At 32.3% G+C, this 15,127-nt stretch overlaps 1 protein-coding gene across 1 annotated transcript; it reads left to right on the plus strand.

Moving 5' to 3' along the window:
• The first annotated feature begins 6,703 nt into the window (after window positions 1-6,703).
• Window positions 6,704-12,212, plus strand: LOC114169107 (beta-galactosidase 13-like). Its single transcript, XM_028054129.2, has 18 exons — window positions 6,704-7,090; window positions 7,276-7,371; window positions 7,483-7,595; window positions 7,714-7,780; window positions 7,852-7,944; window positions 8,056-8,199; window positions 8,295-8,389; window positions 8,480-8,585; window positions 8,681-8,884; window positions 8,965-9,132; window positions 9,231-9,409; window positions 9,509-9,618; window positions 10,582-10,691; window positions 10,786-10,893; window positions 10,979-11,083; window positions 11,167-11,312; window positions 11,398-11,743; window positions 11,855-12,212. Exons 1-18 carry the CDS (start codon window positions 6,881-6,883, stop codon window positions 11,972-11,974), a joined length of 2,520 nt encoding a protein of 839 aa, XP_027909930.1. The 5' UTR covers window positions 6,704-6,880; the 3' UTR covers window positions 11,975-12,212.
• Window positions 12,213-15,127: the final 2,915 nt, after the last annotated feature.

Raw genomic sequence — 15,127 nt, forward strand, 5'->3', positions numbered from 1 at the left:
AAATTCATCATCTTTCATCTCTCACATTACCAAATTTTAATATGCCCCCACCAACTCCCCCTTACCTTCACCTCCAAATAAAGAAATCCAAATAAAATCAATAACTTTTTATAAGATATTTTATGCTTTGTATAAAATCTTAATCTTAATTATTTCCTTAAATTCTCATTAATTATTATAAACATGGGTGTTTTGTGTTAATAAATGATAACAAAGTACTCTTTTTTAAAAGCAATTAAGAATGAAAATAAATTTAACATAATCTGAATCAATTAATTAATTAATTTTACTGATTTACAATACAAGACTCAGATAGAAATATCTCACCTTAAGAATAACTATTTTAAATAAAAATAAGCGTGAGGATGAATAGTATTTGGCAAATATTTATTTACCTATGTTTCTTAGTATACCGGTTAAGCAAGGTTTATAAAATATTTTTCTATAGACATTAGATAGAATGTAAGAGAAACTCATGAAAATTTTATTAATACATTTTTCATTATTATTATTTTAAATTTATTAAAGTTAAAAAATGAAGAGAAATATTAAAAAGAGTTGTGGGAATGATTTTTAAGTTGAACAAATAAACAACTCGCACCAACTTTTCAACCGATCCTACTTCACACCTATTTGTGGGATTCATGTATAAAGCTTTAATTTTTTTTTTTAATTTCACACAAACATTCAAATTATGAAACGAATTTCAATCGTAATATAGCCTCTATTTGTGGCTTCTTCACATAAACAAACAAACCAATGATTTTACCCTTTTTTTTTCCTATTTATATAAAGTCATTTTGTGAATTTATTACAGTTATGAATATCTTTTTCTGAAAATTTAATCTTGGCTGGGTAAAATGATTTATCAAGTGAAAAAGTAATATTGGTAGGTCCAAATCATAATTAATAGAAAAATAATAATGTTGTGATTCAGTTTTATATTGGATCATTTTAGATTAATTTAAAAGTAAAAACAAGATATATTTTAGTAAAATAATATTGTTTTATTCTTAAAATTATAATTGTTATTTTTTAAAAGCATACAAGATCACAAACCCATGTAACCTAATATTATAGATTAAATGAGTTTAAGCAATATTAGTCTACTGTAAGTAACTATTTTATTAATTGGTTCAACTCATCATTTTATAAATTACACCTACTTATCCGATACTGATATATTCGTCACGTTTATTCAATTTTTACATTTATTTTTTAATATGTAACAAATTAGGGAAGAATTCTTAGAAGATGATATCGTTTTATCACAAACTTCTACAAAATAATATCGTTTTGTTACATAATATAAAGGTACAAATTAAAAACCATAATAGTAAAATAGGTGAAAAAAGAGGAGTAAAGTTTGTTATATTAAATTTATAAAGCATTGATAATTGACTAATAAAATATATAATTAAGTGTCAGGAATTTAAGTCTAAACGTCTCACATTTGATAGAAATGAGAAAGTAGAACATCATATAAATACAAAGATTCATAAATTTATTATCTTAATGATGTGTTTGAACTAGACAATTTAAGAAGGTAATTAAAATTTATTTTGAAAATTTGAAATATTTTAAAAAAATGACATGCGTAAATCAACTTAGGTTGAATCAGTTCAAATTGGTTAATGTCGAATTAATTAAAATTATGCTAGGTGAAATCGATTTAAACAAAGTTCAATTATTTCTTTTATTCTGATAAATTAATTTTTTGAATATAAACAAGGAAAAATTTTATTATCAAAATAAAACTTTAATTTTAGTTAAAAAAAAGACCTCAAACAACATTTAGGTAGACTATTTTGTGTATAAACATGAGAGAAAATGAAGTTTTTTTTTTTCAAAAGAACCGTGATAAGACGACCCCCCCACTCTTGGCTGCAAGTGTGATGTGCCTTTAGTGTCAGCCATGTTTCATTATTCATAGAGCTTGCTGCATAATGAAAATTAATTTTTTGTGTGGAACCTCTTTTAGATGTAGTTGTTTTAATATACACAGGTAGACTATGTAAATTAAACATTAGGTTAGTTTTTAAAAAAAAAATACTGATTGATGATGCACTTGTTAAGAATCTCTCGTTAGAAGAGAGAAAAGAAATATTGCTGCTATATGAAAGAAGTTAATACCTAGGAATAGCATGTGAAATATTTGTGAAATGTTCGTCGTTTTCTGTGAATAAAGAAAACGTTTATTTATGAATTCTGATTAACCGTCCCACACTATCTCTTTCTGATTAACCTTTCTTGCATGCATTATCATATTTACAAACTTGGGAGTATTATAATGCCCTAAACAGTTTAGTTCAGTATTTTGCATGAGTAATTTATTCCATGTTAAAAAGAATCACGGTCTGTCATAAAAGACTTCAGCAAATGTCTCATAATTCTGACAAACAGAAAAACAAACAAACCATGTCTTGTTTTTTAATCCATGCAACTTAGTGTTTGTCCCGCACTCCAGTGAAGATTATACGTTGATTAAAGTGAAGATTATACGTTGATTAAAGATAAAATGAGTTTACAATATATAAATAGATAGAAACTATATTTTATAAGTCGATTTTGTGATATTGAATTGGTGTTAGGATCGAACGTTTATCATTAAGCCAAAAGTTATAGTTTTTGACCAAGTGATAAGTGCTTGATCCAACAATTGGTATCAGAGCATGGTTTGGCTCAGACGTGCATGTTCCTGTATCAAAAGTCTTTCAGGCAAGGGTTCCAAGTAAGCGTGTCTGGTTAAAGATGAACGCCCGTACAAAAAGGGGTACTCGTGTGCTTCTGTTGGAGGGAGAGTGTACCAATGTGGTTGAAGGGACTCACCCTTAAGAAAAAGATTGTTAGGAATCCAAGTGTGAGTCTAAGTCTCACATTGACTAAAAATGAGAAAGTAGAGTACTATATAAGAAAAAAGACCTTGTTTTGAATTGAGAGTGGTGTCAATATCTTATATCTTATGTGGTTGAACTCAGATCTTATTGTGTTGTATGTCTCTAGTGAAACCTCTTCTATACACCTAACATTAAGTTTAAAAATTTATTTCTTAACATATAGAGTTATGACTTAGATAATAAAATTGTATTCTTTTTTATAAAGCATATCATTAATTATCTATTTAGAGATCCATATTATTAAAAATAAGACGAGTTTATATTACTCCTCACTCGCATATCATGTGAATATGAATAAAATGCAAGGTCAAATCAACGCAGGTTGCCGTCCACTACATGGAACGAACAACATAGCAACTGCTACCATTAACAATAATTTTCTTGTGAGATATTCGATTATAATAACAAGGGTAAGTTATAAATTAACCAGCAAACAAAGCTACTACAACTTTTCTTTTCTAGAGTTAGGAATGTAATCAAACTGCTAATCTCATACACTAAACCTAAAAATAAACTATGTATGAATTATGACACACAAAAATCTGCAGCACAGAAAACTTTACACCGTGAGAGAGAAAGATGAGAGGGATGGGTAATGCATACTCCATTAAACCCACGTGGAAGACAGTGACAAGTGTGAGAATGATGTGAAAGAAAGGCCTGAATGGACCATGGTTTTAATTTTCCTTCATTAGGAAGCGATAATTCATGGTTGGCTATGGAAAGGTTTTGTTTAATTATCTGTAAATTAAGCAGAAATATGTTACTATTGATAGTGAATGACGAAGACGATGTTAGGAACAAAACAATACAGAAAAAAATAAAAAAAGAAAAATAAATGAAATAAAAATTTAACGTGGTTCGGTGTATATAATGTGTATGTTTACGTGTGATCATATAAGTATACACATTGTATATAAATATAAAAACATTTTCTAGTATAATCATGAAGGTAAACATATATATTGTACACCAAATCACTTTAAATTCTTGTGTCGATTTATTTTTCTATTTTTTTTCTTTTCTTTATTGTCTTGACGATAGATAAATATTATGATGTTCCATCACAGTCGTACAATACAAACATGCTTAAATTTGAATTTGATAAAATTGATGAATGGTTGTTGAGTGTGGATAGTGGTACCAGCCACCTAATGAGATTAGTTGGATGATCACAAATCAAGAACTGTGACGTTTCAGGTTCATCTGCCACTGATTAAGCAAATGGACTGTTATCAATTATTCGTGACAGTTCAAAGATTAAGCTTGAATAATGAATTGCATGAATGAAGTCAAAGGATTATATATATTTGTTTGTGTGTGTAACACACGCCACGTATCTCTTGGAATATTGATGTTGAATTTGGCTATAAATAGTAGTTTTATGAGTATCTAATCTACACCTAAACCTATGTCAATCAACCTTCCACCACCTGATTTTAAGCAACCACCACGTTGTATGGGTCATATTCAATTTTTTGGTTCGTATTCCAAAGTCCGCTTATTTCTTCAAATAATTGTATCTTTTTTTTTTTTTAACTTGTTGCTTCGTTAGGAAACCTATGAACGTGTGCTGACAAAAAACACTTTGACACTGTTAGAGCAAGGCCAATGCTACCTGCACCTCCCGTGTTTTCTTTCTGCACTCCCATAGTCTTTGAAATACATGTTATACCCTTCTGGAAATTAATTAAGATGGAGTGAGTTTGGTTTGGTGTGAAAGTTGTGGTGTGTGTTTTGGTGGTGGTGAGTGGTGGTCTTCGGTTGCAGTTGGTGGTGGTTTGTAGTTGGCTTTGATGTTTTGTGGTGGTGGGAGGTGGTTCTGGATATATTTCTTGTGGTTGAGTTATTTTTCATTTTTCAATTTAAATTCTGGATTATATGATTTGTAAATTTTTTGGATTAGTCATTTAATTAGTTATTTAAAGATTAATTTAGAGTCCAATTTATTTAGTAGCTAAAATTTTAATAGCTGATTTATAATAAAAACTATTTTAGTTACCAATTTAGAGACCAATTATTTATAATAAAAACTATTTTTTTAGTTACCAATAATTTTTAATTTATAAATTGATATTTAAATTGATTACTATAGTAACTAATTATTTTTTGTCACTAAAATAAGACATTATTTAGAAAGTTTCTTGTAGTGAGTTAAGTCTAATTTACTCATGGGATACTATTCACAATTCAACCTTGCTCCCAAACTTGATGCTCTTAGAAGATTCTCTCACGTACTTTTATAATTAGAATATGCCTCGTAAATTTACACCCAACAAATATTAGAAATTTTTTTTCCAATTAAACTTTTTTAAGTAAAAGGATACACTAGGATAGAAAGGTTTTTTAATTCTAGAACCGATATAAATACTATAGCAAGTGCATTGTGAGGGAGAAGACGAGAGTCACAAACGAGAGGGAAAACAATGTGATGGAGGAGAATAATGCGAGTAGAGCAACGAAGTGCAGCGCAAGGGGGATAAGGGGGAAGATTAAAACTAAAGATTCTATGTCGGTTATAATGAAAACTAATATACATGTCCACTTTTATGTCAGTTCTAGGTATATTTGACATAATAAATCTTTTTCTTTTTTACAAAATATACATTGTGTCCACTTCCTATATCGGTTTTAGTGATAACCGACATAGAAAGTCCTCCACTTTATTACGAAAATGTCACCGCACCCACTTTTATGGCGGTTCTAGTAATAACAAATATAAAAAGTCTTATCATATTTACAATTTTTTCAACGCGACACTTATTATATAGAATGGATTATAATCGACATAATAAATCGTCATAAAAAACTATTTTTGCACTAGTGATAATTTTTATTGAAATGATTGTATGATGTAATGATGCAAATCCTTTCAAATCATGTAATAATTATAAGGTTGACTTGGTGCTAAAAGTTGGAAGGGAGAAGGTGAGAAAGGTTGTGGGTTCAACTCTCCCACTAACAAAATATTAATATTTGTCAAAAGAAATTTTGAGATTATAATATATATGATGATACATTTTGTTTATTCATAGTAGTATATTAAGTGAACATCTTATTATTAATAGGAAATATAGATACTTTAGTATATTTTAAGTATTTGTAACAAGTTAAATGGTAGGTGCATTCTTAAAGTATAGGAACAAAATTTATATAAACTTTGAAAGATAAACAAATTCTAATTTCACGTATAAATACAATAATTAAAAATATATTTATCCCTAAATATAAATATGACAACCATCCAAAATCTATTTCCAAACAAACTTTAAATGTCTTCTGAGCATAAGTCATTACATATATTCGTAAAATCCACAACATATTTTATGTTAAAATATTGTCTTTTAAAATCTCAATCCAGTACAATCTCCTTTAAAAATAATTTTAAATTAATAATAACTTATTTCTACGGTAAAGAATTGCTAATTCAATCTTAATTATTTAATAAATATATACAAGTTAAATTACTCCATATAAGTTTTGGAATTACTAAACAATTTCAAATTAGATATATGAATAACTTACATAACAACAATTATAACATTTGGTGAGAGAAAATAATTACAAGAATTTTGCATTGTATCTGCCACGTGTGTAGAAGTGGTGTAGATGAACTCGAAGTGTACGCCAAACATTTTCTAAAAATGAAAGTAGAGTGTGCAACGGACCCTGAACACCCCTGAACACCGCAAAGAATTCAAAGGGGAAGATGAACACATGGTATATATTTACGTTCCAAAAATAACAGACAGAAGAAAAATACTATGTAGCTAGCAGCGAAAGAAGGAGACAAAGCTTAACCATGACCAATGATTCCTAACGGAAACTTGACGAAGTTTTCCTCCAACACCTTATATACACATAATGTTCTGTTGTTTCCAACATCAGTGTCAGTGATGGAATATTAGAAACAGTTTCAGAACAACAACAACACCATCTGATTAATCAATTTCTAGTTCACTTTGCCCTCACACAATCTCAACATGTCAACAATGAAACTTGCTTTGATTACCTTGCTTTTCATCGCTGTTTCACCGACCTTTGCGTCCGGTGCTGAAGAAGAGAAGAAAGACCCAAAAGGCGTCGATAGGGGACCCAAGGAAATCACATACGATAGCAGGTCGCTCATCATCAATGGAAAACGAGAGCTTCTCTTCTCCGGTTCCGTCCATTACCCTCGAAGCCCCCCTGAGGTACCTTCTCCGGTTGTGTACTCGATGCATGGTATATGATCTCAGTGAATCTCAATGTAACATGCAGTTGTAATATAAAATATTCAACTCCATGCTACGTGGGAACGTGAGGATTCTAAACCATGGAACAATTAATTTCTCGGTACAGATGAACTGATTAATGGTTTTCTTGGGTGGGTTTTCAGATGTGGCCACACATTATTGACAAGGCAAGACGTGGAGGTATAAACGTGATTCAGACATACATCTTCTGGAACATTCACGAGCCTGTGAAAGGCAAGGTAAAATTATTTCTGGAACTAGATCGAACTACTATATGCATGCACGAATTAATCGTTAATGAATTAATACTTCAGCTTGTTTAACCGGTGTTTTGTTCTCTGATATTGCAGTTCAAAGTGGATCCCGAGTATGATTTCGTGAAGTTCATTCAGCTATGTCAAGACAAAGGAATGTATGTTACCCTCAGGATTGGACCTTTCATCCAAGCTGAATGGAATCACGGGTATGCCATTTATTCAATTTAAAATTCTGAGATAAAATACATGTTCTGAGCTACAAACAATACCTGTTCGCTCTGATATGATGATGATAATTAATTTGCTTCGATGTTGATGAATCAGAGGACTTCCGTATTGGCTAAGAGAGGTTCCTGGTATCATTTTCCGTTCAAACAATGATGGCTTTAAGGTATGAATCAACCTTACGTGAGGTTCGAGGTAATATAATTGAAGATTACTAAAATGACTTCTAATTTGCAGACATTAATGCAAAACTATGTAAATACTGTCATCAAAATGTGTACAGACGCGAAGCTCTTCGGTCCCCAAGGAGGTCCCATCATCTTGGCACAGGTTCTGAATATTATCAACATAAAAAATCTCATAACGCTAATTTATTTCAGCTGGGTTCACAAGAAATAGTATAAGCAAAGTAGTGTTCACAGAATTTTATTTATAATACAGATCGAGAATGAGTACAACCATATCCAACGTGCTTATAAAGAGGACGGAGATAAGTACGTCCAATGGGCTGCAAACTTGGCAGTTTCAACAAATGTTGGAGTTCCATGGATCATGTGCAAGCAAACTGATGCTCCTGATCCAGTGGTAAGTTCATGGTTCTAAATTATTTATCGATACAAATCTCATCTTACAAGTCAATTTGATAGGATTGATTTAGACTTAAATACTTCGATTTTCAGATTAATGCATGCAACGGAAGGCACTGTGGTGATACCTTTACAGGCCCCAACAAACCCTACAAGCCTTTCCTGTGGACTGAAAACTGGACTGCTCAGTAAGTATATTCATTGCTGATCAACTTTGTAAGACAAGCATTTTTTTTATGATGTTTCATGAACATCAATTAACCCATTTGCAACTACAGGTATAGGGTGTTTGGAGATCCACCATCACAAAGATCAGCAGAAGACATTGCCTTCTCAGTTGCCCGTTTCTTCTCTAAGAATGGGTCTTTGGTGAACTACTATATGGTATTATAAAAAGCAAACTTGTTTTATGAAATGAAGTTATGGATAGAGAGTTTCTCTTCTCATCTCACTAAACTCAATCTGAAACTTGTGTGTAGTACTATGGTGGAACAAATTTTGGAAGAACAAGCTCTGGCTTCAGTACAACCCGATATTACGATGAAGCCCCTCTTGACGAGTTCGGTTTGCAGAGGGAACCAAAATGGACTCACCTGAGAGACGTGCACAAGGCATTGTCCCTATGCAGGCAGGCCCTGTTCGGTGCTGAATCGGTGATCACAAAAATTAACCAGCATCATGAGGTCACCATCTCATCTCACCACACTTCACATTGCAAGTTTTTTGAATTACAACCATAACGCTGCAAGTTTAAATTATGCAGACTATCGTTTTCGAGAAGAAGGATAGTCACTTGTGCACTGCTTTCATCACCAACAACCACACCAAAAATGCAGCCACCATAAGGTTCAGAGACACAGATTATTTTCTGCCACCACGTTCCATTAGTATCCTCCCCGATTGCAAGACCGTGGTCTTCAACACCCAAAATGTAGCTTCTTTTACCCTTGCTTTTTACAAGGCTTTCAAATTTTTGCTTTGCTCCTTCATTAGTCCCTGTATCTTAATTCACATTGCCTCCTCAATCAGATTGCTTCACAACATAATTCAAGGAACTTCAAGAAGGCAAAAGATTCAAACAATTTCAACTGGGAGGTGTTTACTGAGAGCATTCCAGACGCCAAGGATATACCAGTTAGTTTAAATGTTCCCATTGAGCTTTATAAGTTGGTTAAAGACACCACAGACTATGCATGGTACACCACAAGGTGAGTTCCTGTCAACAACTCAGGACATGGTTCTTTCAAAATATTTCCCTTTTTATTATCCCATGCATAAGATTTCACCCTTTTATATATTTAATGCAGCGTGCAATTGGGTCCGGAAGACTTGCCAACTAAGAATGACATATCCACCGTTCTTCGTGTTTTGTGTCTTGGCCATTCACTGCATGCCTTTGTAAATGGAGAATATATTGGTAAGAATGCAGAAATTTGACTGATGATCATTTGCCATATATTGGATTTATTTGTTAAGAACAAGGCAATAAAGGAGAGAAAAATAGACACAGAGAATTTAACGTGGTTCGGCGTACAATGTTTATGCCTACGTCCACGACTACACTAGAACGTAGGCATACACATTGTAGACCGAACCACGTTAAATTTTCTGTGTCTATTTTTCTCTCCTTTATTCTTTCCTTTATTGCCTTGTTCTTAACAATTGGTATCAGAGTCGATGTTTAATACCGGCTCAGACGAGTGCAGTACCAGTATGGTCCTAGTATCGAAAGTCTTCCTGGCAAGGGTTCCAGGTAAGCGTGTCCCGTTAAGAAGAACGGCGATACAGAAAATGGCAGAAAAGGAGTACTCGTGGTTGGGCAGCTTCCGCTGGAGGGGGAGTGTACCAATGTGGTTGAAGGGACTCACCCTTGAGGGAGAGATTGTTAAGAATCCAAGTGTGAGTCTAAGTCCCACATTGACCAGAATTAAGAAAGTAGAGCACTATATAAGAATCAAGACCCATAAACCCATAATTTGGCTTCTAGATGTGGAATTTTATTAGTGATTCTTTCAGAACCATAGCTTGTCATATGAGTCTGAATTTCATATTTCCGTATGTGAAAAGAAGTAAAAATATCTTCATAAACCAGGCGCTCACTAATGAGTACAGCATCTTCAGAATTGTAACCTTCCCATGGCATATAAGCTACTAATACGTTTTTTCCCAAAGCGAGTTCGCCGCCAACTGTAGCAGCACCATCCGCTAAAATTTGTCCCTTTTTGATGCATTTACCTCGGTGAACCTGGGGTTTTTGATGCATGCAAGTATTTAAGGTTTTGGGTTGAGAGTGGTATTATTCATGCTTTGCAAAGTGCTCTAAGACAAACTATGAAGGGTGTTGGTATTTGGCTAATGAATTGTCTTTGATGGTTTTAAGGATCAAATCATGGAACACATGAAGAGAAAACTTTTGTATTCCAGAAAACTGTAACCTTCAAGGTTGGAGTTAACAGCATAGCTTTCTTGGGTAACATCATTGGACTCCCCGTAAGAGGCTCAACTTTTTCCTTCTCCCCTGTTATGTTCACCACTTGCTTGTTTCAATGTCATCATATTCTTGTATCCCCTTTAATATATACAGGATAGTGGTGCATACATGGAGCACAGGTATGCAGGACCAAAGTCTATATTCATCCTTGGTCTTAACTCTGGAAAAATTGATCTGACTCGTAATGGTTGGGGCACTAAGGTATTATTATTAATTAATTTACCAATCTGGTTAAATCACAGTTGAACATGTGAGATTGTACAGCTGAATTGGTGCCGTTTTGCAGGTTGGAATCCAAGGAGAGGAGTATGCCGTTTTCACTGAAGAGGGATCAAAGAAAGTACAATGGCAACCAGTCCAGGGAACTGGAAAGCTTCTCTCGTGGTACAAGGTAATGGTTACTGGAATATTAAAATCTTGCAAGCTTTTTAAAGGGGACTCGATCTAATCAAACATGTCTGAATTTTTCTACAGACAACTTTCACAACACCAGAGGGAAAGGATCCTGTTGCCATAAGAATGACTGGTATGGGGAAGGGAATTATTTGGGTCAATGGTAAAAGCATCGGTCGTCATTGGATGAGTTTCCTCTCTCCCCTTGGAACCCCTACTCAGTCAGAGTAAGTAAATCACTGTTAAACAAATATCTGTCCAAGAAATCAAAGCCAACTCAGTTATTCAAATCTGCTACTTATGTTGCATCAGGTACCACATCCCAAGAACATACTTGAATCCAAAAGACAACCTCCTTGTGATATTTGAGGAAGAGCAAGCAAACCCAAATCAGATTGAGATTGTAACTGTTGAAAGAGATACAGTATGCAGTATCATCACAGAGAATCACCCTCCCAACGTAAATTCCTGGGCAGCTAAGGCTGGCAAGTTCCAGGCTGTTGTGGAAAAACCGTGGCCAACAGCTACAGTCACATGTCCAGTCTACAAAACCATTAAGGCTGTGGAGTTTGCAAGCTTTGGTGATCCTACAGGTTTCTGTGGAGAGTTTGTTATGGGAAAATGTGATGCCCCTGCCACCAAGCAGATTATTGAACAGGTAAACCTCTCATTTTTTTTCTCTGCAAAACACCAACTAACTCAGTTTTTATCTTTGCAAAAACAAACTCCTCAAACATGAAGCTCAACCATTTTGTTTGATTTTGTTCAGCAATGCATGGGAAAAAATACATGCTCGATTCCACTTGAGGCGCAAACCTTCACCCAGGGCAAAGATCCTTGCCCAGATCTGTCCAAGACTCTTGCAATCCAAGTGAAGTGTGCCTTCTAGAAATCTGTTTCTAGGAGAGTTAGAGCTGAGTTTACGTTAGTTATCTGATCGCTGAAGTCCAGTTCATAAACTCAGCTTTCAGTTTGTTTTCTTTTCTTTTCTTTTCTTTTCTTCTGTAGAAGGTCACAGGATACCTCAAATCAGGGTCCTGACTTCATAAACATCATTTTTGTTTGTTCTGATTACATTGAAAATGTAGAAATAAAATTAATATAAGTTCGATAAGATTAAGCTTTTATCCAGTGTTCTTACATGTTCATTCAGTACGAATATTCTATCATATCATATAAGATGTCCAAAATGATTAGTCCCAAAGAAGTAATTTATTATGCTTTTAGAAACAGTAATAATAAGGTTTAGACTTGTCAACTATCATTTCTGAGTTGATTAAAGCAACTAAAATGCAATGGTTATCTTCCATTTAAGAACTATTAACTGGCAAGTTATGACGAAATGCAGTTTATTCATTGATTAATCCTCTATCACACAAAAATTTGAACCAGAAAAGTTAATTAAATGTTTAAGTGCTGTGACCCAATTTAAACTAAACTCCTTGAAGTTAATTCAAAACGCTCACGATTTTCTAAGAATTCATCATCATTATCAAATTGTCCACGAAAATAATGTTATGTCTATCTCGTTAGAATTGGACTCCACAATTAACTCAAAACGATTAGTACAGATAACTTGTGTAAACAAACTCGATAATTATTCATTTGGGTAATCAGCTAAGACTATGTTAAAGTGGATAAAAAATAGTGGCAAAACCAATTTAAAGAAGTATTTTTGTTTTTTTACTTTTTATTCATAAGTATTTTTTAAAGTAGGCAAGGATTTATATGTAAAATTAGGGTTCATTGTTATTTATTTAAACACTTATTATGAATACTTAGATATGTCAAAATGACTTTTAACCCGTAAGTTAATTCGACTCACTTCAAGTGCGAGTCGAATTGAGTTGAGTCAATTTCAGATTTTTAAAAGGTGGGTTGATCTCAATCCGGCTCACTTAACTCACAGGTTAAACAAGTTGAAAGTGGGTTGACCCACTTAATCAACAAACATTTTTACATTTTTTTTAATTTTTTTAATAATTATTTACTACTCCTAATTATATATGTTCACAATTTCATATTTTTAAATGCTAGAATGTTTCTCAATAATATTTAAATAGTTTGAATGTTTAATTAATTTGATTGTCAAGTTATTCATGTTGATACTTTAATCTTTAACTATAATCTTTATAATAAATTACTCAAGCAACCGTTTTACAAACAAATTTTTATAAATTAGCATGACAAAAATTTGTAAATTTTATTTATATTTTGTTGAATAGCATAACAAAAAAAGTGTAACATTAGTCATGTTTTCTTGGACTATATGAACATTTTTTTTTTGGAAACAATTCATTATATATTGGTAGTAAGAATAATGAAGACATTAGTTCTTGAATTTATTGTGATTGTCATTTCATGGGATGCTTAAAATATCATTTAAATATTTAAATATTTAAAAATAAATAAATAGATAATTTTTTTATGTAGGTTAGTGAGTCGACCCGTGATAGATTGAACTAGGTTATAAAATCTTTTACTCACCATAAAATGAGTTGAATTGGGTTCACTCATTTTTAACTCGGTTCGTGAAGAACCAACCTATATGAACTGGGTTGACTCACTTTACAATGTCTATGAATACTTTTATCTTACAAACATGCAATGTAAATTTTTATGTCCTTAAGAATCGTTATTTAATCAACCAAACCTTAAATTAACCCGTAATAGAAAAAAAAAACACATGATTTTTAAAGTTTAATAGTCAAACTAACTTTTTAATTAGTTTATCATGTTTAATGAAAAAAAATATATAACGCAACAATCATGACAATCATGATCCTTAAAAGTTAGAGGTTGTGCTATTATAATCTCTCAAGGTTTCAAAATTCACTGACATTTTTTCTAAATCATATGTTTGTAAATAATCTTAACCCTTGAACACTTATTTTAGGAAAAAAAATATGATTTTGATCCTTGAAATTTTATCTAAATTTTAAAATGATCTTTGATCGAAACTTGATTAGTGTTTGCCCTTTGCACTTTCAAAATTTTTATTTTTAATTCCTATTTCTAAACGGTGTTAAAAATAATAAATAAATGACATGTCACATATATTTATTCTTTTTTATAAAATAAAAAAATAACATGGACTAGCCGAAGATTTTCACGAACATTAAAAAGAAATATTTTCAGTTTTGAAATTTAAACTTAATTTGAAATATACACAAAATTACCTATTTTAGAAAGCTAAATATAAATTAGTTCAATGTGATTTCTTTGCGCAACAACTTCGAAATTTGACTTGTTTATGTATAACTCCGAATGTTTGGATCATAGGAAAAAGTTATATCGTCAAATTTAAATTATCAATTATCAGCTGCATTATAGATATATCATTCCAGGAAATAATTACATTTGATGAACTTTTTTTTGTGGAAACCAAAAAGTAAAAGTCAACACTATATATTTGTTATTGATGTTATATACTACTACAAAGGGCCGAATTTAGCAAATAAAAACAAAAGGCTCCAAGAGAATTTTAGTTGTTAGAACTAGATAATAGAAAAGTATATGCTTTTTTTACCTTCTAAAACCAAGTTTGTTCAAATTACTCAAACGAGTGGCTGATAATACAAAACTTAACGAGTATGATTGAGTTAATGGTTACAAAGATTCATTGTCATCTGTCAAATTGATCAAATCAGGCAGCGTAATCCGACTTCAAAAATTATGAACCTATTCTTTAGTAGTTGTTTTGCTAGTGTATGTTTAATGATAAGAACGAAGTTGAAATTTTAGAAACAATCCAACCCTAGTGATGGTTATCAAACATTTCGATGCCACAAAACGCTTATACAGTCTACCTATAAACACAACGGTCGAAACCCGATATAGAATTAGAATTCGTGCTTATTCTTTTTCCAAAAAAATATCGCTTTGCTACCTGTGTTTGGAATTCACACTATGCTTAATAAAGTAGCTATAGAGGCTGGTTCCTGATATTTATTTTATTTTAAGAATACCTTTTTCTGGGACAATCATACCAAACGTCTGAGAATCATTGGTATTTAAGAACTATGGTGCTCTGAACAGGAGA

Source organism: Vigna unguiculata, chromosome 11 (assembly GCF_037176805.1).
Source record: "Vigna unguiculata cultivar grain cowpea cultivar isolate G323 ecotype 2 chromosome 11, ASM3717680v1, whole genome shotgun sequence".
Taxonomy (NCBI): domain Eukaryota; kingdom Viridiplantae; phylum Streptophyta; class Magnoliopsida; order Fabales; family Fabaceae; genus Vigna; species Vigna unguiculata.